At 43.5% G+C, this 26,888-nt stretch overlaps 1 protein-coding gene across 3 annotated transcripts in view; it reads right to left on the bottom strand.

The window, feature by feature from the left end:
* LOC139367244 (neuropilin-1a-like) overlaps window positions 1-26,888 on the bottom strand; it is a 111,719-nt gene that overhangs the window by 68,814 nt on the left and 16,017 nt on the right. For all 3 annotated transcript variants that reach the window (XM_071105488.1, XM_071105486.1, XM_071105487.1), the window contains one exon: window positions 3,390-3,571. In XM_071105488.1, the coding sequence (XP_070961589.1) occupies window positions 3,390-3,571 (182 nt within the window). The remainder of the gene's footprint in view (window positions 1-3,389; window positions 3,572-26,888) is intronic.

Here is a 26,888-nt window from a genome sequence, read left to right as displayed (position 1 = left end):
TCCCCCCTCCTGGGTGTTGACACAGGTGTCCTCGTAACAAGTGTCGCATAGCCGCGGCATGATGAACGGCTCTAGTGGTTGAAATACCGATGATGGAGCTTTTCACTTATAGGTAATGCAGGGCAGTGGCACGATCCCTGAATCTCTCTCCTCCCTCTCTCTCTCTCTCTCTCTCTCTGCCCCCAGCGCCATGCTTGATGTGGCTCTAAGAGTAACAAATTGCAGAGCTGTTAACCAGAAGCATATGTCTTTTTTTCAGAGAGAAAGAGACCCAGTTGTGACAGACTATAAGTGAGACAAGATTAGAGGATAAATATAGAGGTTTCTGGTCAGAGAGGATGGCCTGTTTTTATTCTGAAATCCGGAGAGGCGGACATTAGGGACTATTTGGGCTAAAGGGGTGGTAGTGACCTTAGTGGACTCCAGCACTAGACAACACCAGCAGTAGCACAGGTACAGTGTGTTCTCTTCCTTTAGCCGACTATCTACCGCTGAGTTCAGTGTATCCATAAAAATAAGCTGTCCTTATCCCCTTTCTCAGCTCTCTTTTATTCCTCTCCTCACCCCCCTCTGTCTCTGTTTTCATCCCTCCCTCCCTCCCTCCCTCCCTCCCTCCCTCCCTCCCTCCCTCCCTCCCTCCCTCCCTCCCTCCCTCCCTCCCTCCCTCCCTCCCTCCCTCCCTCCTACTGTTCGGTCAGTGGAGCAAGGCAGGCGATTTTGCTGCCCATAAAATAAATAGCCCGGTCTAATCAAGATCCCTGGATTGAAAAAGTCATGTGTGTGTGTGTGTGTGTGTGTGAGTTGTGAAAGGCGATGGACGACCACAAACAATCTGTTTTCTCCCAATTAGACATTATTTTGCGCTACTGATGGCACCGCTGATGAGAACCAGGGCGGCTCTCCAGTTTCATTACAGAGAGAGATAGTGTGTACCCTGTTTCCCATCTGACCTTGAACCCTCATTTACCTCTAAAAGAACCCAGCTCCATTCCCTGAAGGTGCCCTCGAACCCGAGTCTGTAGTACTGTACACACAGCATTCTTCCATCCAGACTCATTAAGATGCACTGCATTCCTTGCATTACTTCTCCAGCAATACCTCAACATCTGTGTACCATCATTAAGTTCACATGTATTAGCCAACACAAATCTGCTGATTCTGTCCGCTTAATACCCACCCTGGTGTTGATAAGCTTACCTAATCAACAAGCTAGCTGCTCTCTAAACCAAAGGAGGGGGGCTTAGGATATGTTCCAAATGGCACCCTATTCCCTATTCCTTTTAACCAGAGCACTATGGGTCCTGGTCAAAAGTACTGCACTAAATAGGCAATAGGGTGCCATTTGGGACACAGGCTTAATTGATCTCAAAGCCACCACTTTGGCGGCGGCCGGCTCTGCTGTAGTCAAAACACAGCACTGGTTTCAAAGCTAAACAAGTTTCTGTTGCCTGCTTCAGAAGAACCAGCCCGGCCCCACGACACACCCATGGTGTGGTGCCAGCTCTACAGGGGATGGTCCTGATCAAAACATCCCACAGAGGGTGCACCATACTCGGCTGTGTCTCCAGCTGGCTCCCCCTTGGTGCATCCCCTCTTACTAACAACACTTCTGGGGAGCCATATTTGCTCATATCTCAACACCCTGCATTCAGCACTTCTTTCCCCCATCCCTCATAGCCCAGGTGCCCAAACACAACACATTTATAATCAGTCCTTTTAATGGATGAGACTGGGAAATACCACGTCAGGAGATGAATTATGGGGTGCACAATTTAACCGCATCACCAAGAAGGAATGCTGCACTTCACTGAGGTGTGGGGAGCTGTGTGTGTCACGCAAATACATCAGATTAAAGGGACATCCTCTCAGACACACACGTTACTCTGGACCCTGATCTCTCTTTTGAAGAAGATATCCCTCTAGTGGTGTGGGGGCTGTGCTATGGCAAAATGGGTGGGGTTATATCCTTCCTGTTTGGCCCTGTCCGGGGGTGTCCTCGGATGGGGCCACAGTGTCTCCTGACCCCTCCTGTCTCAGCCTCCAGTATTTATGCTGCAGTGGTTTATGTGTCGGGGGGCTAGGGTCAGTTTGTTATATCTGGAGTACTTCTCCTGTCCTATCTGGTGTCCTGTGTGAATTTAAGTATGCCCTCTCTAATTCTCTCTTTCTCTCTTCTCTCTCTCGGAGGACCTGAGCCCAAGGACCATGCCTCAGGACTACCTGACATGATGACTCCTTGCTGTCCCCAGTCCACCTGGCCGTGCTGCTGCTCCAGTTTCAACTGTTCTGCCTCATTATTATTGGACCACGCTGGTCATTTATGAACATTTGAACATCTTGGACATGTTCTGTTACAATCTCCACCCGGCACAGCCAGAAGAAGACTGGCCAGCCCACATAGCCTGGTTCCTCTCTAGGTTTCTTCCTAGGTTTTGGCCTTTCTAGGGAGTTTTTCCTAGCCACCGTGCTTCTACACCTGCATTGCTTGCTGTTTGGGGTTTTAGGCTGGGTTTCTGTACAGCACTTTGACATATCAGCTGATGTACGAAGGGCTATATAAATACATTTGATTTGATTTGACCCTACCCCTACAAGCACGCACATGCACACACACACACACACACACACACACACACACACACACACACACACACACTTCTGAGATTAAAAAGAGGGCATCCGTCTTCTCTGTGGGTCACTCTGGGTCATCCCATAGACTAGCTGAGGGTTAATTAATCGGAGTGAAGTGTGCTGTCTGTTGCACCTGTTTGTGTCCTACACCCTTCCCCTCTCCCAATCACTCAATGGAAATCTACCCCCGTCCCATGGCAGCCATAAACTCAAAACACAGTCAGGAAGTCAAGCCAACAACAGGAAGCTTTCCCTTTTATTGTATTGTCTTCAGATAAGAAATGAGAATGTCCCCTGAGTGTACTTGTGAAAATAAGGCTGCTTGGTGAGTTCCCGTTTCAGCAGGGACACGTCTGTGGTCTTTTTTGTGATATTTTATTGTTGAGGATACTTCTCAGGGTTGGACAACATTATCGGTTCATCTGATCATCTGCATAAGCAGCAGTATGCTACCGCAACGGAATATATGTATGAATTGAGCTTATCAGGAGCAGGAAGAGGAGAAAGCACTTCCTTCATTCATGATCTTTAAACTGTTGGGGACTCACTTTCTCCACTTAACCATGATGATGTAGCATCACATAAACAGAGAAAGGGGACATTATTATGTCTGGATGAACAGATATCATCATAACTACAGTAAGTCTTAGAAGTACCATAAATACATTGTTGCTGCTTCACGAGCTGTGTGTGAACTTGTGTGTGTGTGTGTGATGATATTTTGTGATTGTTTGCCCTTTCACTATTTCTCATCTCACCTGTTTTGAAGACCTCGTAGCGGATGGAGAAGCCTGCTCCATGGGTCTCGTAGTCGGACACAAACTTGATGTAGAGCTGGTACCCAGAAGACACCACGGGTGACGGGGCGATCTTCCCACAGTACTTCCCCACCAGCTGCCCACTCTCGTCCACGCCGTCACGTACCTCCACATAGTCATACCTGGACAGAGAGGGGGAGAGGGGGAGTGAGTACCTGTCAGGGATCTGTTGTTGTATTAGGTATTTTATGCACACACACACACACACAAGTTCATGTTTGATAGGTGATCCTCCATAATGCAGAAAAAAACATGCTCTAGCAGTAATGAGGTGTACAGGATAAATCTCTCTCTCTGACAACACAATCAATCATATATACTCAGTCTCATTTATTTTCAAAGGAAAGTATTAGTGTATACAGTTTAGGAGTCATAAATATCAGAAAGTGCAGGTGTGATTCATGTCAAAATATGATTGTTACAGTGCCTTTTTAGTTTTTTAGATATGTCCATTATTACATGGCCACTATTTGTTTTGACATCTGAATCAAGAGCGGAAACAGAGAAACACATGTTACTGCAGCACACACACACACACACACACACACACACACACACACACACACACACACACACAATAAGTTGGAAACAACAATCAAGTTCATGTTTTGATAGGTGATCCTCCATAATGCAGAAAAAAACATGCTCTAGTGGTAATGAGGTCTACAGGATAAATCCAAGACCAGGTGGGCAGGTTGGTTAACCTTCTCATATTTCCTCCACGTGGCACGGCTCCATGTTGTTAGCTAGAAAATGCAGACACTGCAGAGATTCTATAACAATGACTCCCAGCTGTACGGAGTCTAGGTTTACATAAAACTGGTCTAGTGGAGCTGTGAGTGTGTGTTGGAGCTATGTCGAAACTGTCAGTGCAGCTCAATAGCTGTCTTCTCCCTGTAAAAGAGCAGATGCCTAAAGAGAGGTGTGTAGGGTTTATATGTGTTTCTGTGTTGTCTGTTGTTCTGTGTGTGTCTGTGTGTATTTGAGTATATTTAATGTCAGTGATCGTATTATACTCCTTGGAGGCAGGTACAGGGAGACCACCAGACGTACGTGTTAACGCAATCAGGCGGCAGCTATGGGATTGCAGCTCATGCACACGCACACACACACACGCACGCTCCACATCCTACTCAAATGGAATTTCAGATCCAGGGCTATTGGCATGAGGAGCTGGCTAATTGAGTCAGCACGAAGCTTTAAGACCAAGGGAGGAAATCGCCTTCAGAATGTGCACGGGTAACAACGGGAGCCAATGCACTCACACATTGTGTGTGTAACATAAGATGGAGCGAAGAGGGCAATCTGAATCTGATCCGTTGGCCAACCAGGATGGCCTGAACGAGCACAGCCCATGGGTATCTGGGCTGAAAAGCAATGTGTTCCTGTGTGTGTGTTTGCGTATGTGTTTGTGTTTACGTGTGCCTGTGTATCTGTATGTAAGTATACAGTGTATACCTTTGCATGTACGTGTGTGTGTCTGCAGTGCAGGAGAAATTAATCATCCATGCTTTGTTAGGGGTTCAAGCAGCGAAACTGGTAAAAAAGGGCCACAGTCGGACATTCAGAGAGAGGGCATATTATTGTGGCCCTGGTGGCACAAAATCATTAAAGGCCTGACTGCACAGAGAAGCTTGGGAATATGGTCCAACGGGGGACCGTTTGTGGGTGTTTACACGGGGGAAGGGGATCTCCATCACCTAGGACTTGACAATGGTTAACCAAATCTCTCCATTTCTGCTCAATTTCGCATGCCTTCTCATACAGCTGCAGCTGTATATGCATTCGGAAATCAAGGCCCTTCTTGAGTCGGGCTCTGGGATGGCGCAACAGTTAAGCATTTGAATGTATAGTTGTTTGTGGGGGGAAGGGGTTGAGTGTGTATGAGAGTGTGCGTGTGTTTGTGTGTGTGTGTGTGTGTGTGTGTGTGTGTGTGTGTGTGTGTGTGTGTGTGTGTGTGTGTGTGTGTGTGTGTGTGTGTGTGTGTGTGTGTGTGTGTGTGTGTGTGTGTGTGTGTGTGTGTGTGTGTGTGTGTCACAGTGTGACACAGTGTGTGTGTCACAGTCTCACAACTGTTGTGAGGGAGTAAAGATGTTAGGGACAATGTAGGATTAATAACAATAATTGTTTGCTAAAATAATAATTGCTTGCCAAAACGTATATTTTGTAATGGCAATACTGGTAGGAGGTAACAATCCTTTGCATAAACTACCAACCTTATTACAAATATTAATTTCTAAATATGGAAATTAGACTAGTATAATTTTTTTAATAGATATATAGTGGGGCAAAAAAGTATTTAGTCAGCCACCAATTGTGCAAGTTCTCCCCCTTAGAAAGATGAGAGAGGCCTGTAATTTTCATCATAGGTACACTTCAACTATAACAGACAAAATGAGACAAAAAAAATCCTGAAAATCACATTGTAGGATTTTGAATGAATTTATTTGCAAATTATGGTGGAAAATAAGTATTTGGTCACCTACAAACAAGCAAGATATCTGGCTCTCACAGACCTGTAACTTCTTCTTTAAGAGGCTCCTCTGTCCTCCACTCGTTACCTGTATTAATGGCACCTGTTTGAACTTGTTATCAGTATAAAAGATACCTGTCCACAACCTCAAACAGTCACACTCCAAACTCCACTATGGCCAAGACCAAAGAGCTGTCAAAGGACACCAGAAACAAAATTGTAGACCTGCACCAGGCTGGGAAGACTGAATCTGCAATAGGTAAGCAGCTTGGTTTGAAGAAATCAACTGTGGGAGCAATTATTAGGAAATGGAAGACATAAAAGACCACAGATAATCTCCCTCGATCTGGTGCTCCACGCAAGATCTCACCCTGTGGGGTCAAAATGATCACAAGAAAGGTGAGCAAAAATCCCAGAACCACACGGGGGGACCTAGTGAATGACCAGCAGAGAGCTGGGACCAAAGTAAAAAAGCCTACGCCGTAACACACTACGCCGCCAGGGACTCAAATTCTGCAGTGCCAGACGTGTCCCCCTGCTTAAGCCAGTACATCTCCAGGCCCATCTGAAGTTTGCTAGAGAGCATTTGGATGATCCAGAAGAAGATTGGGAGAATGTCATATGGTCAGATGAAACCAAAATATAACTTTTTGGTAAAAACTCAACTCGTCGTGTTTGGAGGACAAAGAATGCTGAGTTGCATCCAAAGAACACCATACCTACTGTGAAGCACGGGGGTGGAAACATCATGCTTTGGGGCTGTTTTTTTGCAAAGGGACCAGGACGACTGATCCGTGTAAAGGAAAGAATGAATGGGGCCATGTATCGTGAGATGTTGAGTGAAAACCTCCTTCCATCAGCAAGGGCATTGAAGATGAAACGTGGCTGGGTCTTTCAGCATGACAATGATCCCTAACACACCGCCCGGGCAACGAATGAGTGGCTTCGTAAGAAGCATTTCAAGGTCCTGGAGTGGCCTAGCCAGTCTCCAGATCTCAACCCCATAGAAAATCTTTGGAGGGAGATGAAAGTCCGTGTTGCCCAGCAACAGCCCCAAAACATCACTGCTCTAGAGGAGATCTGCATGGAGGAATGGGCCAAAATACCAGCAACAGTGTGTGAAAACCTTGTGAAGACTTACAGAAAACGTTTGACCTCTGTTATTGCCAACAAAAGGTATATAACAAAGTATTGAGATAAACATTTGTTATTGACCAAATACTTATTTTCCACCATAATTTGCAAATAAATAAATAAAAATCCTACAATGTGATTTTCTGGATTTATTTTTCTCATTTTGTCTGTCATAGTTGAAGTGTACCTATGATGAAAATTACAGGCCTCTCTCATCTTTTTAAGAGGGAGAACTTGCACAATTGGTGGCTGACTAAATACTTTTTTGCCCCACTGTATATACATTTTAATAGCTATATATAATACAAAGGGGGTGGAATAGTGGAGACCAATTGGCGGTTTACTTAGCAATGCAAATATCATGGTACAGCTATATGGACACTCATGTTACTTTTTAATGGTACGTTTACAAACATATATTATGATAAATATAATTGAAACTCGTGTTTACCCGTATTTACATGGCTAAAAGAGAAGGAATATAATATCTATTGTTTACAGGAAACTCATTCAACAATTTTAGATGAAGTTTTGCGGAAAAAGGATTAGGGGTCGAAGTATATTTCTCCCATGTGCAAAGAAATTCAAAAGGGGTGATGATATTAATTAACAGTAATTTTGACACAAATGTACAAATTGTCCAAACAGATCCTCAAGGTAGATGGATGATTTAAATATGTTATTGGACCATAAACAGATATGGCTTATTAACCTAAGCGGTCCAAATAATGATGATCCACGCTTCTTTGAAAATACAGTGCCTTGCGAAAGTATTCGGCCCCCTTGAACTTTGCGACCTTTTGCCACATTTCAGGCTTCAAACATTAAGATATAAAACTGTATTTTTTTGTGAAGAATCAACAACAAGTGGGACACAATCATGAAGTGGAACGACATTTATTGGATATTTCTAACTTTTTTAACAAATCAAAAACTGAAAAATTGGGCGTGCAAAATTATTCAGCCCCCTTAATTTAATACTTTGTAGCGCCAACTTTTGCTGCGATTACAGCTGTAAGTCGCTTGGGGTATGTCTCTATCAGTTTTGCACATCGAGAGACTGAAATTTTTTCCCATTCCTCCTTGCAAAACAGCTCGAGCTCAGTGAGGTTGGATGGAGAGCATTTGTGAACAGCAGTTTTCAGTTCTTTCCACAGATTCTCGATTGGATTCAGGTCTGGACTTTGACCTGGCCATTCTAACACCTGGATATGTTTATTTTTGAACCATTCCATTGTAGATTTTGCTTTATGTTTTGGATCATTGTCTTGTTGGAAGACAAATCTCCGTCCCAGTCTCAGGTCTTTTGCAGACTCCATCAGGTTTTCTTCCAGGATGGTCCTGTATTTGGCTCCATCCATCTTACCATCAATTTTAACCATCTTCCCTGTCCCTGCTGAAGAAAAGCAGGCCCAAACCATGATGCTGCCACCACCATGTTTGACAGTGGGGATGGTGTGTTCAGCTGTGTTGCTTTTACGCCAAACATAACGTTTTGCATTGTTGCCAAAAAGTTCAATTTCGGTTTCATCTGACCAGAGCACCTTCTTCCACATGTTTGGTGTGTCTCCCAGGTGGCTTGCGGCAAACTTTAAACAACACTTTTTATGGATATCTTTAAGAAATGGCTTTCTTCTTGGCACTCTTCCATAAAGGCCAGATTTGTGCAATATACGGCTGATTGTTGTCCTATGGACAGAGTCTCCCACCTCAGCTGTAGATCTCTGCAGTTCATCCAGAGTGATCATGGGCCTCTTGGCTGCATCTCTGATCAGTCTTCTCCTTGTATGAGCTGAAAGTTTAGAGGGACGGCCAGGTCTTGGTGGATTTGCAGTGGTCTGATACTCCTTCCATTTCAATATTATCGCTTGCACAGTGCTCCTTGGGATGGTTAAAGCTTGGGAAATCTTTTTGTATCCAAATCCGGCTTTAAACTTCTTCACAACAGTATCTCGGACCTGCCTGGTGTGTTCCTTGTTCTTCATGATGCTCTCTGCGCTTTTAACGGACCTCTGAGACTATCACAGTGCAGGTGCATTTATACGGAGACTTGATTACACACAGGTGGATTGTATTTATCATCATTAGTCATTTAGGTCAACATTGGATCATTCAGAGATCCTCACTGAACTTCTGGAGAGAGTTTGCTGCACTGAAAGTAAAGGGGCTGAATAATTTTGCACGCCCAATTTTTCAGTTTTTGATTTGTTAAAAAAGTTTGAAATATCCAATAAATGTCGTTCCACTTCATGATTGTGTCCCACTTATTGTTGATTCTTCACAAAAAAATACAGTTTTATATCTTTATGTTTGAAGCCTGAAATGTGGCAAAAGGTCGCAAAGTTCAAGGGGGCCGAATACTTTCGCAAGGCACTGTATAGTATATACTGTTTTTTTAATACATTCTATTGTATCTTGCCAATGCTCATTCTTATATTTATATGTATATATTCGTATTCCTTTACTTAGATTTGTGTACATTAGGTAGTTGTTTTGGAATAGTTAGATTATATGTTAAATATTGCAGCACTTTCGGAACTAGAAGCACAAGCATTTCGCTACACAAATTGGTTGTAATTTCAGTTTAATCCACCCGAAAAGAAAAAAATGAAAGAGGCAAGTGAAAGGGGAAAAAGTAAAGAACTTGTATGTTGGCCCTGCATTAAAGACCAAAATTGGTTATAAATAAAAATATATTCCAGTTTCATTTAAGGAACCAAAAATTGACAGCTGTTCCATATAAATTGCAAAATAGTTGGGAAGAGATTTTCGATGTACCGATTCCATGGCACATGGTTTATGAATTGACACACAAAACGACACCGGATTCAAAACTTCAAATTTTTCTATTTAAATGATTATACAAAATTCTTGCAGCCAATAGAATGATATATATATATATATGGAGGATACAATCTTTCCAGCTCTGCAGATTTGGCTTTTGTTTGTTAGGCTACTGTGCAGTCTGACAAGTAAACATAGCCTACATACTGTAGTAAACGTGGGAAAGTGCCTAATTCCTTACCTAAGGGAGAGATGGCCATGTCTGTACTACAAACTGCAGGCACGCGGGAGACCGGGGCTCGATTCCCCGATGGGGCAGAAGGAGTAGGCTGTCCTTGTAAATATGAATTTGTTCTTAACTGATTCCATATGTGAATCAGATTGTGTCTGTAAAATGTATATAGTATGTATAATCTGGAAGTAGAAGCCTAAGTGTTATTTTTTATTGGTTTACTCCAATTATGGGAGGAGTGGTTGGGTTTGGGGAAAATAATAAAGGAAAATATATTTTAAAAAGATATGTATATTTATACACGTGTATTTGTATGCATATGTACAGTATGTGTATATATGTATGCATGTTTATGTGTATATATATGTGGGTATGTGTATGTACAATATGTATACATATATATATATATTTACCCCCAAAAATATAAAGGGGATTGGAAATGATGCAGACATTTACATTGATGGAAGCGATAATCTAGCCGCAATATTAAAGCTGACCCACCTATGAAAAAAATGGACACCTATGATGTGTGTAAAATAGTTTTTTGAAAGTTGTACTGATTATAAGGAACTAATGCTAAGCTATTTGCCAGCTATGTGTGGCGCCATGTTTGTTGACATTATACAATGCATTCTGGGTGTCATGTAAAGACCAAAGATGCCATAATGAGGTGATGGAATGATTCACTCATCTTTCGGATAAACTTCCGGAAGTGAATGAAGGGAAGTGAATGATCACAGACAACTCACCCCTTCAACATGCATACTGCAAACAGACCAAACTCATCTTGTCTCCTCTTATTATCTTTAGTTGACGCAAAAAACAAACATGGTGGCGTGCACAAACTACCCATCATCGGATTACTTGAAAGTGTTTTAATCAATTATTTTGATAAATGTTGAGCTAACTTGTGATGTAATGAATTATATATAGCAATTGATATTAGCAAATTCATATTGTGATTTCTGTCAGCCTAAATATGACCGATTGTGTTATGTCAATATTTCCTCAGTTAGCGCAAGGACTAATGTTGCTTACATTTTCCGGTTTGGATGATTGTGTATGCTGTTGCTACTTCTATGCATGTCTGAACATTGCATCCACAAATAAACTTGTCACATTCAGGACATAACTTTGTAAGGACTGTGTTTGTGCAAAATGTTTCTGTGAAAAATCCAGTGTGGCAAGCTCAAATGCTGACTGTTGCGTCAATCGAAACTGGACGTTCTAAATAAGCGCTCTAATCAAACCAGTCTGAGCGTATGCTCCAGGGACCACTATAGACAAAGGAGATGATTGTGGACTACAGGAAAAAGAGGACTGAGCATGCTCCCATTCTCATCGACGGGGCTGCAGTGGAGCAGGTTGAGAGTTTCAAGTTCCTTTGTGTCCACATCACCAACAAACTAACATGGTCTAAGCACATAGTGACAGTCATGAAGCGGCCACAACAAAACCTATTCCCCCTCAGGAGACTGAAAAGATTTGGAAAGGGTCCTCAGATCCTCAAAAGGTTCTACAACTCCACCATCGAATGCATCCTGATTGGTTGCATCACTGCCTGGTATGGCAACTGCTCGGCCTCCGACCACAAGGCAGTACAGAGGGTAGTGCGTACAGCCCAGTACATCACTGGGGCCAAGCTTCCTGCCATCCAGGACCTCTATACCAGGTGATATCAGAGGAAGGCCCTAAAAAGCTCTGTAATTGCAAACAAAGGTTCCTGTACCAAATATTAAGTTCTGCTTTTCTGATGTATCAAATACTTATGTCATGCAATAAAATGCAATTAATTACTTAAAAATCATACAATGTGATTTTCTGGATTTTTGTTTTAGATTCCGTCTCTCACAGTTGAAGTGTACCTATGATAAAATTCCAGACTTCTACATGCTTTGTAAGTAGGAAAACCTGCAAAATCGGCAGTGTATCAAATACTTGTTCTCCCCACTGTGTATCTCACTAGTTCAGGATATGTAAGCCTCCATATATCCACTAGTTCCAATTATCCATGACATTCGTGATTTCCTTAAGAGCATGAAGGTGATAGTTTGTAGTGTGATTTCCTTTACGGTTCATTGAGGTATTTAAAACAGCATTATAATCTTCCACTATAATATTAGAGTCTTGTATTGCTTGTAGGGTTGATAATTTATTATACACTGCTCAAAAAAATAAAGGGAACATTTAAACAACATAATGTAACTCCAAGTCAATCACACTTCTGTGAAATCAAAATGTCCACTTAGGAAGCAACACTGATTGACAATGAATTTCACATGCTGTTGTGCAAATGGAATAGACCACAGGTTGAAATTATAGGCAATTAGTAAGACACCCCCAATAAAGGTGTGGTTTTGCATGTGGTGACCACAGACCACTTCTCAGTTCCTATGCTTCCTGGCTGATGTTTTGGTCACTTTTGAATGCTGGTGGTGCTTTCACTCTAGTGGTAGCATGAGACGGAGTCTACAACCCACACAAGTGACTCAGGTAGTGCAGCTCATCCAGGATGGCACAGCGAGCTGTGGCAAGAATGTTTGCTGTGTCTGTCAGCGTAGTGTCCAGAGCATGGAGGCGCTACCAGGAGACAGGCCAGTACATCAGGAAACATGGAGTAGGCCGTAGGAGGGCAACAACCCAGCAGCAGGACCGCTACCTCCGTCTTTGTGCAAGGAGGAGCAGGAGGAGCACTGCCAGAGCCCTGCAAAATGACCTCCAGCAGGCCACAAATGTGCATGTGTCTGCTCAAACGGTCAGAAACAGACTCCATGAGGGTGGTAATGAGGGCCCGACGTCCACAGGTGGGGGTTGTGCTTACAGCCCAACACCGTGCAGGACGTTTGGCATTTGCCAGAGAACACCAAGATTGGCTAATTCGCCACTGGCGCCCTGTGCTCTTCACAGATGAAAGCAGGTTCACACTGAGCACGTGACAAACGTGACAGTCTGGAGACGCCGTGAAGAACGTTCTGCTGCCTGCAACATCCTCCAGCATGACCGGTTTGGCGGTGGGTCAGTCATGGTGTGGGGTGGCATTTCTTTGTGGGGCCGCACAGCCCTCCATGTGCTCGCCAGAGGTAGCCTGACTGCCATTAGGTACCAAGATGAGATCCTCAGACCCCCTGTGAGACCATATGCTGGTGCGGTTGGCCCTGGGTTCCTCCTAAGGCAAGACAATGCTAGACCTCATGTGGCTGGAGTGTGTCAGCAGTTCCTGCAAGAGGAAGGCATTGATGCTATGGACTGGCCCGCCCGTTACCCAGACCTGAATCCAATTGAGCACATCTGGGACATCATGTCTCGCTCCATCCACCAACACCACGTTGCACCACAGACTGTCCAGGAGTTGGCAGATGCTTTAGTCCAGGTCTGGGAGGAGATCCCCCAGGAGACCATCCGCCACCTCATCAGGAGCATGCCCAGGCGTTGTAGGGATGTCATACATGCACGTGGAGGCCACACACACTGAAAGCCAATATATATATATATATATATTTTAAGAGTTCTTAACAGGGCGTGTTTTTTTTTTTTTTTACCCTCGCACTACTGAGCCTCATTTTGACTTGTTTTAAGGACATTACATCAAAGTTGGATCAGCCTGTAGTGTGGTTTTCCTCTTTTGAGTGTCTCGAAATCCAGGCCTCCATGGGTTGATAAATTTGATTTCCATTGATAATTTTTGTGTGATTTTGTTGTCAGCACATTCAACTATGTAAAGAAAAAAGTATTTAATAAGAATATTTCATTCATTTAGATCTAGGATGTGTTATTTTAGTGTTCCCTTTATTTTTTTGAGCAGTGTTGTCACATTCTGACCTTTATTTCCTTTGTTTTGTCATTATTTAGTATGGTCAGGGCGTGAGTTGGGGTGGGCAGTCTCTGTTTGTTTTTCTATGTTTCGGCCTAGTATGGTTCTCAATCAGAGGCAGGTGTCATTAGTTGTCTCTGATTGAGAATCATACTTAGGTAGCCTGGGTTTCACTGTGTGTTTGTGGGTGATTGTTCCTGTCTCTGTGTTTGCACCAGATAGGGCTGTTTTGGTTTTTCACATTTCTTGTTTTGTTAGTTTATTCATGTATAGTGTCTATATTAAAGAACCATGAATAACCACCACGCTGCGTTTTGGTCCGCCTCTCCTTCACTTCAAGAAAACCGTTACAAGTGTACATATTTTTGAAGAAAGTTGATCATCATTATTTGGTCTGTAAAGGTTAATGAGCCATATCCGTTTATGGTCCAATAACATATTTAAAATCATACATCTACCTTGCGGACACAGTTGGACAATTTGTACATACAGATCAAAATGACTGTTAATTAATATCATCACCCCTTTTGAGTTTCTTTGCCCATGGGAGATGTATATTTTAGCCCCCTAGTCCTTTTTTCCACACAACTTCATCTAAAATTGTTGAATAACTTTCCTGTAAACAATAGATATTATATTTCTTCTCATTAAGCCAGGTAAATATTGTTAGTGTTTTCATATTATCTGCTAAGCCATTACAATTAAAACCTGTTGCAGGAGAACTTTCCTGCAATGCAGTGTATTTGAAGTTTAAAATAGCATATGAAGTTCTTAATTTCCACTTCGGAATTTCCATTAATTAGAATAATTCACATTTCCAGTTGCTGAAGGATTATTTCCTGTTGTAGCAAACAGACTCAAATTAAGATCCGACAGCTGTAGAGACCAGTCTGACCAATAGGTCTTTACTTTAGGACCTTGGTGTGGTATGGCTTACAATACGCTCACCTGGCTGTGATAATGGTGTGGTCTGACTGCGATGTTTCAGTCGTAATGAGTACTCTGTGTTTGCATGAGCCTGTTTGGCTTCTTTTCCCTCTGTTTGTATTTTAAGAGCTGACCCTTCCTTTCAGCTTTTAGGACCAGCTGTGGCAACAGCCCATGTACTGGTTGGCTTGGACAAATAAGACCCTTTTTCACAAGTCTACTTTATCAGTGTGCTTGAGACATGTAAAAAACAAGGTACCGTGTGCCCGTGCTGTGCGTCAACATAAGGAGTTTATCATGGTACATTTGCCCAGGAATCCATCGGTTTACAGTGTTTTTCCTGTGCTTTTACAACACAATGACCATGGAGGCTCCCATTATCCAGTTTAAGACAGATTGGGTTTCTTGCCTTTCTTATGTCCCTGTATGCATCCCAAATGGCACCATATTCCCGACATAGTGCACTACTTTTGACCAGAGCCCCATGGGCCATTACATAACGATCATTTAGACACAGCAGGTTATTGTGCAAGAGAGAACATTGTGTGGCATAGCACAGCTTAAATTGGCATATTGTAACTTCCAAGAAGTATTATACGCAGCGTGTCATGTGTTAAAGCAGAAGATAATATCAGAAAGAGATCGTATCTACTGTAAGTCATATGTTTTTGTGGTGTATTACTCCACAGTTTTTCTCAGTATCCCCTACTGTAACAGATCTTCAGTGAGGTAATATTGGGCAGGCTGCATTGGCCCTGTCTGTTCCACAGCTCACAGCACAGAGAGGGTATCAATCTTTTGCAAGCACTGTTCTGTTCTCCTAACTTCTATATGTTTCAACTCAGTGCCTCTACCTCGGTCTCTGCAGCCCACCTCTCTCCTCCTCCCTCACTGACCAAAACCTGAGACTTGCCAGGTGTTTAAAAAATGTATGCGGGAATGCATCAACGTCGAAGGAAGGAGGAAAGCTGCAGGACTATACGGATGTGTGTGTGTGTACAGATATGGATCATATCAAATCAAATTGTATTTGTCACATGCGCCAAATACAACAGGTGTAGACCTTACAGTGAAATGCTTACTTACAGGCCCTTAACAAACAATGCAGTTTTAAGAAAATTAGGTGTTAAGTAAAAAATTGAATAGTAAAAAATTTAAATAACAAATAATTAAAGAGCAGCAGGAAAATAACAGTAGCGAGGCTACTTACAGGGTGTACTGGTACAGAATCAATGTGCAGGTAGTGTTATTAAAGTGACTATGCATAGATAATAAGAGAGTAGCAGCAGCTTAAAATAGAGGGTATGCAAATAGTCAGTCTGGGTAGCCATTGATTAGATGTTCAGGAGTCTTATGGCATGGGGGTAGAAACTGTTTAGAAGCCTCTTAGACCTAGACTTGGCGCTCCAGTACTGCTTGCCGTGAGGTAGCAGAGAGAACAGTCAATGACTATGGTGGCTGGAGTCTTCAACAGCTTTTAGGGCCTTCCTCTGACACCGCCTGTTATAGAGGTCCTGGCTGGCAGGAAGCTTGGCCCCAGTGATGTACACACTACCCTCTGTAGTGGCTTGCGTTTGGAGGCCGAGCAGTCGCCATACCACGCAGTGAAGTAGCCAGTTATGATTCTCTCAATGGTGCAGCTGTAGAATGTTTTGAGGATCTGAGGACTCATGCCAAAGCTTTTCAGTCTCCTGAGGGGGAATAGGCTTTGTCATTCCCTCCTCGTGACTGTCTTGGTGTGTGGACCATTCTAGTTTGTTGTTGATGTGGACACCAAGGAACTTGAAGCTCTCAACCTGCTCCACTACAGCCCTGTCGATGAGAACGGGGACGTACTCGGTCCTCCTTTTCATGTAGTCCACAATCATCTCTTTTGTCTTGATCATGTTTGTCTTGATCATGTTCATGTTGATCATTGATCAACTTCAGGGAGAAGTTGTTGTCCTGGATCACACTACCAGGTCTCTGACCTCCTTCCTATAGGCTGTCTCATCGTTGTCGGTGACACTGTTGTGTCATTGGCAAACTTAATGATGGTGTTGGAGTGGTGCCTGGCCGTGCAGTCATGAGTGAACAGGGAGTACAGGAGAGGACTGAGCACGCATCCCTGAGGGGCACCTGTGTTGAGGATCAGCATGACAGATGTGTTGTTACCTACCCTTACCACCTGGGGGTGGCAAGTCAGGAAGTCCACGATCCAGTTGCAGAGGGAGGTGTTTAGTTCCATGGTCCTTAGCTTAGTGATGAGTTTTTAGGGAATATGGTGTTGAACGCTGAGATGTAGTCAACGAATAGCATTCTCACACAGGTGTTCCTTTTGTCCAGGTGGGAAAGGGCAGTGTGGAGTGAAATAGAGATTGCATAATCTGTGGATATGTTGGGGCGGTATGCAAATTGGAGTGGGTCTAGGGTATCTGGGATAATGGTGTTGATGTGAGCCATGACCAGCTTTTCAAAGCACTTCATGGCTACAGACGTGAGTGCTATGGGTTGGTAGTCATTTAGGCAGGTTACCTTAGTGTTTTTGGGCACAGGTACTATGGTGTCTGCTTGAAACATGTTGATATTACAGACTCAGTTAGGGACAGGTTTAAAATGTCAGTGAAGATACTTGCCAGTTGGTCAGCACATGCTCACAGTACATGTCCTGGTAATCTGTCTGGCCCTGTGGCCTTGTGAATGTTGACCTGTATAAAGGTCTTACTCACATCGGCTACGGAGAGTGTGATCCGGAACAGCTGATGCTGTCATGCATGCTTCAGTGTTGCTTGCCTCGAAGTGAGCATAGAAGTAACTTAGCTCGTCTTGTAGGCTCTTGTCACTGGGCAGCTCTCGGCTGTGCCCTCCTTTGTAGTCTGTAATGGTTTGCAAGCCCTGCCACATCCGACAAGCGTCGGAACCAGTGTAGTCAATAGTCCTGTATTGACTCTTTGCCTGTTTGTTGGTCAATCGGAGGGCATAGCAGGATTTCTTATCAGCTCCTTGAAAGTGGCAGCTCTACCCTTTAGCTCAGTGAGGATGTTGCCTGTAATCCATGGCTTCTGGTTGGGGTATGTACGTACAGTCACTGTGAAGACGACGTCATCGATGTATTTACTGATGAAGCCAGTGACTGATGTGGTGTACTCCTCAATGCCATCGGAGGAATCCAGGAACATATTCCAGTCTGTGCTAGCTAAACAGTCCTGTAGTTTAGCATCTGCGTCATCTGACCATTTCTTTATTGGCCGAGTCACTAAAGGATGAGTGGCTCATTGTGTGTGTGTGCCCTAGGCTTCCTCTCTAATGTCTAGTCCTGTTATGATCTGATCCGAGTACAGTGGTACAGTTGCCCAGACCAGGCTGTTTTCATCTGAAAGACATTATGGGATCATTTGCTAGACTGTCCAACACAATGCCTCAGAAAAACGTTCTCTTTCCAGCTGTATTAAATGCCCTATGGACTAATCCGTGTCTGTATGCACCTGCGGCTTACGTTATGTTATGTTGACCCCTGTGTGTGTGTGTTTGTGTGTCTGTGTGTGTCTTTGTTTGGGAGCCCTATGAGATGAGGACCTAAAGGCCCAGGACAGACAGACAGACAGACAGACAGACAGACAGACAGACACCATTAGAGAGTATAGAGGGGGATTCTACCGTTCTTATCAAAACACAGCCTGGACAATCCTCCTGCTGCCCCTCCACTCATAATTTCTTTCCTCAGGCTCTACCAAGTTACATTTGGACCCCCCCACCACACACACAGAAAGTATCATAATTTGTTATGTTTTGTGTTGTTGTTGTTCCCCCTCATAGACAATAGGATCCAGCTGAGCCATGCCCAGACTATAACAGTCATTAATCTGTCTGCTCCACTCCAGCCCGGGTAGGCCAGTGCCGTGCCAATGGAGCACACACACTCCCTCCCGCAGCGCTAATGGTGAAAATGGTCTGCCAATCCAGAGGGCAAATTAAAAGCAAAAAGGAATGAATCTAATTCTCCCCGACTCTCGCTTCAGTGCCTCCAAATGTATTGCCCTGCCTTCGTACTGCGGGGAGAGAGAGAGAAAGCAATCCTACAGTGACAAATAGGAACATTAGCCCACCTCACACAGCCCAGGAGGAGGCGATGAACCACACTCTAACAATATAACAGGTTTTTAAATGCCTTGAGCTTTTCCTTAGAAATGATTGTCTCTCTATAGCTCTATCTAAAAACATAGAACGATATGTTGTGATATATGGAATATGATCCAGGTAAAGGAATAATGTTATGAAGTGCCGTTAAGCTTGATACAAGACGTTACAGTTTCTTTATCAGGTCCATTTATAAACATAAGCCCATGGCCTAGTGGAAAGCAATGAAACCAATGTTGTTTTATATTCCCTCCTTTGGCAGAACTGTGTCAAAAGAAACGGTCAAAGAGAGCATTCCAAATGGCAGCCTATTCCCTTTATAGTGCACTACATGTGGCCTGGTCAATAGTAGTACACTATAGGGAAAAGGGTGCCATTTGGGACAGAGACCATGTCTGTTCTCTAGTGTTTCTCTTTCGAGACCTGTCGCAAGGGCTAACGATCACACCAAAAAACATGTCACCTCCAAACATTTAAAAACAACTCTCGGGGTTAAACTAACTAAACTGGTAAAGTCCAAACAACAAAAGAGATCTGCGACAGCTCAGCTCAGTGAGCTCAATTGCATCCCAATTGGCACCCTATTCCCTATATGTGGTGAGCTACTTTTGACCAAAGCCCTGTGGGCCCTGATCAAAAGTAGTGCACTACATAGTAAATAGGATGCTATTTTAGACGCAACTCCAGAGAGGCCTAAATGGGGTTTACAGGAAAAGCCTGTTGTCGGCTGTCAAGAAATCCGTCTCGGAGATCTGAAATCCTGCTCAAGTGCTAGCTAGACATCAGGGCTAACAAACTGTCACTTAGGACTGGAGCATAACATCATTACCGTTTGTACAATGAGGCCGCCGGCTGAGACAAAGTTTATTTTTTTTGAGCCTGGCAGGGACATACCTCACCGATTCAGATGGACTGCTTACCGTCTTTCTCCAGCTTGTGATATTCACTAACCAAAACTATAATAATAATAATAATAATAGTCTCACCCTCCTCCCTCCTCAGTGCCATCCAGGTTTGTAATGAACTGTCAGTCGCTGAGTCTGACGACGGGGAGGGAGCGGTGTGGGCAGCAACAGACTCTACATTTAAACGTCCGACTCCGACCGGAAATAAAAACACACCCTAGTGGAGTTATTATGATCGGTGACTGCAGAGCGGCACGGAACGGGTAGAGTAGTAAAGACCCGCGGTTCACTGAACTGAAATGGAAACCAGCCCAGCCTAGCTCAGATCAGCCCATTGCAAAACCCAGCCGCTCATATTTTTTAGATGCAACTGGTTGGTGTCTGCAGTGTCTGCTCTTATACACAAGTCATTATGGATCTAGTGCGCCTCCATCCATTAGGTTCCCCCTAATGACGCGGTTGAAAGATCCTGCATATGTGCTCTACCCAACAATCAGATAAATGAATTGGAGCATTTAGACCTAATTATTGCATCTCACACAACACAATAATCCTTTATTTAGGAAATATGAGAGAGCGAGCAGACAGATTGGAGAGAAGTTGGCGAGCCTGAATGGGGGGGGTCTTGCTTTGCTTTAAGTTGGTTCACGCTGCAGTGGAAGGGTAGCGTAAGGGAGAGAGAGCAAAAGAGAGAAATTGAGAGAGATATAGAGAGGGAGAGAGAGAGAGAGAGGAAGAGGGAGAGATGGAAAGGGAGAGCGAGCATGAGAGAGATGGGAGGGGATATAAATCAACCACAAAAACTCCTACTGTTAGCAAGGCACTCTAAACCCTATGTCCTTGTTGCACATGTGAGGGTTTGTGCTGTCTGCTGTTTTGGAAATATCATTATGTCACGAAAACATGATTACAGAAACTTGGAATGTTGTGTAATATAATGGTTTGCTGTAAAATGGTTGTAAATGATTTAGCAAGCTAGTTGAAACTGTTGGAGAATTGCATGTGAGATAGCTGTGACTCAAGTTTGTTGCCTCAAGTGCTGAATGACATTCTGATACACAGTGGTACATTCACTGTCAAATAAATAGTTAATGTCACGACGACACACACACTCTAAGAATATATAAGAGACATTATGACCAGTTGTTCCATAAGCCATAAATCAATCCACTGTGGATAATCACCCTTAAACTTGATCTAATCACTAAATGTATAGAGCACATGCTTTGTAAAGGACAGGCTCAAAGTGCAAACAAACACCTTAATTCCTTCCCACCCTTAATCATCACCTTTCAATGTTTATTCTATTCATGGGTTAAACATTTAATGGAGGCAGTGTTTATAGTACAGCTTGATGAGAAAGCGGTGAAGTGCTTGTATTTTGCCCATATTACAATCCATTCATTTTCCATAGTACATCTTGTTATCATGAATAAAGCAGGAATGAATAACTACAAATAATTAGCGAATCGCCCAGGGCAGAATGGAAATATGCATTTAGCACTTGCTCCTTTTCAAGTCAGCGCCTGAAATTAAATCACTTAGCTCGGCTACAATACGGCAGTGTTTCTGTGCATATTTGTAGAAGAATGTTGTTATGAATATTCAGGTACTCACGGAGCTGTCACTGAATACCCCAGCAGCTGGTTTTCTAGGAAATGCATGATAACATTACCTGGGGGTCGGGTGACATTGAATAACCTAAATGATTAGTAACTGACTAAATTACTCAACAATTCCCACATACTGTCACATAAGTCCAGCCTCATGTGTTGAGCCTCATGTGTTGCAACACAGCCTTTACTGTACAAAACCACACCTTGGTTCAATTTCACAATTTAACACAACAGAGTAACTAGCAACCTTATCAAAAAGAGAAAGAGAGAAAAGCGCTCATTGGAAAAGAGAGACAGAAGAGTGGAAGACAATAAGGTAGACACAGACAGTGGCAGAGTAGCAGGTACTCATGTGGTCTGTGTCAGTGAGCCATTACTGAGAGAACAGCACCCATTTGTCGCACCATGACATCTGAGAGCCCTGTGGTGACAGAGGAGAGAAGGAGAGGCGAGGAGGGGAAGAGAGTAGAAGAGAGAAGAGAGGAGTCTCCATATAATCCTACTCATCCATGTGATTAAGATCAAATCAAATAAATGTAAATGTTATTAGTCACATGCGCCGAATACAACAGTGAAATGCTTACTTACAAGCCCTTAACAAACAATACATTTTTAAGAAAAATACCCCGCAAAAACACTATAAGAAATAAAAGTAACAAATAATTAAAGAGCAGCAGTAAAATAACAATAGCGAGGCTATAGACAGGGGGTACCGGTACAGAGTCAATGTGCTGATATGAAGCTGATATGATGAATACTATGACAAACACATACAAAACGAGGAGAAAAAAAATAAAAGACGAGGTGGAAGAGGACAAAAAAGTGGTCAGCTGTAAAATATGGGCTCGTGACCAGACAAGATACTGTATGATTTCTGATTTATGTGACAGCCAGCACTGCAAGCAAAACATATGTAAAAAAATAAAATAAAATAAAAAAAACTTTATGGCCCATTTATTGACTACTGTGAGATGCATTCTCCCTCCCTCCCTCGTGGGTAATGAGCTGTGTGTATTCTGCACAGTGGATTCTAAGAGTGGGGGGAGGAACGGGGTCAAACAGAGGTAAAGCCTGTTTCAAACTGTTTCAAGGCTGGGTGCCGTTTCAAGACTCTTTCCTCTCCACAATGAGGAGAGAGAAAGAAGAGGATAGGAAAAGAGAAAGGGAGTGGGGTAGAGAGATTAAGGAGAGCGAGAAACATAGAGGAGATGTAGCACAAGAGACAGAGAGAGCAAGAGAGAGAGGTAGTAGTAGTAGGCTAATTGGTGACAACATGAAAAATGCTGGCGGCCTGGAGGAGCAGTGTCATGTGAAGGATTCCTGCCGGGCAGAGCAGACAGGATAGACCAAGCTAGGCCTCTCTCCTCTCTCTCCCAGCTGTCCCCTGATTATTTTATCTGGCTCCGCACTGACTATAGAGCTGGTGGGCAATAGCAATAAATGCTTATTTAATTAAAAGGTCCATCCGTCTCTCTCTTCCTCCCCATCCACCCTCTCCTCTCCTCCCAGAAGACTGCAACAGAGAAACAGCAGGGGTTTAGGGGAGGCCAGACCCTGCTGCCCCTCAACCAGGTCAGAGAGATATACAGCCAGCTGGGAGAGGCTACAGAGCCTGCGATAAGACAGTGGCTGGCTGGAGAAAGGAGCAGGGAGGACAGGAGGACAAATGCTTTTGGGCAGGGCGCCCTTTCTACTCTAACACACACACATACAGAGACACAAGCACACACACACATTTAAGACCGGCAGGCAGCTATTTCTACTCTTGACAGGAAGCGGAAGAGGATGACGATAACAAGCAGCAGTGATTTAGAATGTGTGTGCCAAATGTATTTTGGCGTGACCAGTTATTTGACTTATTGTCAAATAGCCAAGGACACTCACATCCTCTATCTGGTACGCTGATCCTCCCTAGTGATCATTCACCTCTCTTAGCTCCCTCCTCCCATCCGCATTTCCACACTAGCTATAGTATACTTTTTTCATGACAAGTTTGTTAGGAAGCCAAATAGGCCATGCCTTTGAAGGCTTTGAGGGATGCCATCTCTTCAATAACAACAACAACCTGTGTGGGCCGTGGGCTGTAGGCCGATCAGAGCTGAGTATAGGGTGTATGGAGGGGTTGGCATTGCCCATTCTTTACCCACTGCCCAGGCTGATCAAAGTGCCGTTCTGATGGGCCAGCCTAGCAAATCCTGCCAAGTTTTTGGAGGGTGAATTAACTGACCTCTCCATTTACTGGCCCTTCCATGCAAACCCTGGTCTGTCAGCCAACATGGAGCCCATCCACCTAGTAATTAGCTGCCTGCATTCTGACCATGGTTGCATGCTTAACTGCACCCTATTCCCTATATAGTGCACTACTTTTGACCAGGGGCCCTGGTTAAAAGTAGTGCACTATATAGCAGAGGTGTGGACTTGAGTCACAAATATCATGACTTGCAACTCGACTTTGACTTTAACACCAATGACATTGTGACTCGACCTGACTTGATACCCTCCCCAAGCCCAAATATTTATAGCCCAAAATGATGCTATTCAAAAAAGTGTGCAGCGCATCAACTCTTCATTTAACGGATTACAGTTTGAATCGGACAGCAGCCAATCAAGTTGTGCCAGCTGAGAAAAAGTTGTGTGTGGCAGTGCAGAGGAATGTTGGCGGGTGAATTCAGATGGAGCCCTTGGAAAGATGATACCCCAATTATTATTTTCGGATATAAAGACAACGCTGTATCAACAAAAAATGGATTGCAACTTGCAAAACATGCAACTTTGTTTGACATTTGAAGCTGCACATCGCTAATATAGCCGACAGATGTATATTTTATTACTTTACTAGTGTATCATGTAGGCTAGCGTAACGTTAAATCAATGAGGCTCCACACAGTCAGTCATTGCGGGAACGTGATCATTGCATCCAAGATTGAGCTACAACTGGCTAGGCAGTTGGTAGGCTAAATCCTGCCTGTTCCTAAAACAAGGTTGGATGATTGTGGTTGGGCGATTGTGTACAAGCCTACATCGTCCGATTTAGCCCCATAACGATCCAAGATAGTCAATCACTATTTGGGGGGGGGGGGGGGGGTCTTTCTCATGGCTACCCAGAAAGTAGTAAATGTATAGATATTTAAAAAAAACATTCATGATTTGCGTAAATGTAATATACTTACTATTACACTTGTTAAAAATATGAAATAGTATTACATTCAGTGAAGAGCACATTATGACTTGCTTAGGACTCGACACTGAAAGTTAAAGACTTGAGACTTGACTTGATACTTGACGGTCTTGACTTGAGACTTGACTTGGGACTTGACTTGAGACTTGCCTGTCTTGACTTGGGACTTGACTTGGAACTTGAGTGCTAAGACTTGAGACTTACTTGTGACTTTTAAAACAATAACTTGGTCCCACCTCTGCTATATAGTGTAAAGGGTGCCATTATGGAAGCAGTTTGTGTCCTCCTCTGGCCTCTGGAGGATCCATGGATGGTGGTGCGATGGGAGGGGGTGGCACCTGGGGTACAGGGGTAAAGTATGGCAATGGGAGACCACCATCACCCCATTGCAAAACAATTTGATCTTAAAAGCGTAGTATATTGAGGTGTAGAGTGGCCAAATGCACCATATATGTGCCTATTGAGGCTATTTAGGAAATATAATTATGCTGTGAGAAAAAGGCGGTAGCTTTTCTGGTTTACAGAGAAGAGATCAAGTGGGAAAGCCAACAAAGCGAGTATTTGAGGGGTTTGCTCTAAGTCAATCAGAGAGCAGTGGGGTCCAGAGGCATCCATCAAAGTCTTCTTTGCTGCTGCTGCTGCATGCAGCCAACCCATACACACACATACACGCAGGCACACACACACACACCCTTGTCAACCTACAGAGAGCTGTGGAGGTCGGGCCGGGGAAAGACCACACAAGCTATCGATGGACGGGCTGGCAAACCACCCCACGTGGTGCACAAACACACACACACACAGACAGGCAGAGAACGATGGACCACGGACGGTTGGAATGTGCTGGCCTGAAATAGGACGACTGTCCTACCTACTGCAAAACAAACCCACTTGGATTCAGAGCCTCTCCTGGCTGATGCTGGAAGCTGGAAGAACAGCCCCCAGTCTCTGAAGGTGCATTTATATTTGGTCCGACAACTCGGCTGTTTATAATTATACCTCGAGTCCTCCATTCCTCTCGCCCCCCTGCAGCTCATAAAGCACTGAGGCTTTAGGGCAACCAGGCATGGAAGGAGCTGAAGACCAGGGCCACATCAATCAAACCTTGAGGGCCATTCAGGGCTACGCCACTAAACTAAACACGGCTGACGTGCCTGGACATGGTGTATTAAAGATTGCACAGACTCTACAGCTCCATCTGGCCTCATCAACAGGCCTCAACAACCTCCAACTGGTCTCATCAATTGAAAAAGGATTCCATGGACTCCACTCATTCCTCTAGGGCAGGGGTGTCAAAGTCAAATGGACGGAGGGCCAAATAAAAAAATCAGCTACAAGACGAGGGCCGGACTGTTCGAATGTTCATTGAAAAATTTTTAAATGACGCATATAGTCTAGTGAACCTAATTGAACCTACTGAAAACCTAACAAATATATTACAATATGATCAGATAAATAAAGCAATATTTTCTTATGGCTCTGTCAGTAATCTTTAATTTTCAACAGACACAAAAGACAAATTTCCTTTATATAAATATCCCCATAACATGAACATTAAATGAAAGAAACCGGTATTCAAGGCACCATCAGTAGACTATATTTTCTATTTTAGCAAAAGTGGGCTAAATTTACTTCAAAGAAAAAACAATAATAGCAATTTTCTATCATCCACTCAACTGAAATATTTTTAAAATATAATTGGATTGAAATACAAAAAAATAAAGTGCAAAAATCTATTAATCAAAAACAACACTTTGTTTAAGGAGAAGTAACATGCAGTGAAAACAAATATTAAATTTTAACTTTTAAACTTGAACTGAGTAAAAACTCTAAATATGTGATTGCACAGTAATGTTCACTTGTTTGAGGTTGAGGGTGATACTTGGTGGTGTCCCATCTTTTCCACAAGTTCATCAATGTTCGGGGTAAGGCTCTGAGCTGAAGAAATCCTCAGAATTGAGTGGAGGTGTTCAGCAGTAAGTCGACTTCTGTGTGATGTTTTGTTCAGGTTCATCAAAGAAAACAGTTGTTCACACAGGTATGTGCTGCCAAACATAGACAACGTTTGAGCAGCCTGGATGCGCAGCTGGGGCATTGTGCCGGGGAGGAAACGGGCGAACTCCGCAGCACCCACTGCCGCATATTTTGCCCTCAGTGCATCATTGCATTGGAGGTCAATCAACTCCATTTGGAGGTTTGGTGGTGAGCTTTCCACGTCAACAGCAAATGGGTTACCGAGCAGTTCCAACCTGCTTTTTTGTGC

This window comes from Oncorhynchus clarkii, chromosome 15, assembly GCF_045791955.1.
Source record: "Oncorhynchus clarkii lewisi isolate Uvic-CL-2024 chromosome 15, UVic_Ocla_1.0, whole genome shotgun sequence".
NCBI lineage: Eukaryota > Metazoa > Chordata > Actinopteri > Salmoniformes > Salmonidae > Oncorhynchus > Oncorhynchus clarkii.
This window is presented reverse-complemented; position numbering and strand designations above follow the sequence as displayed.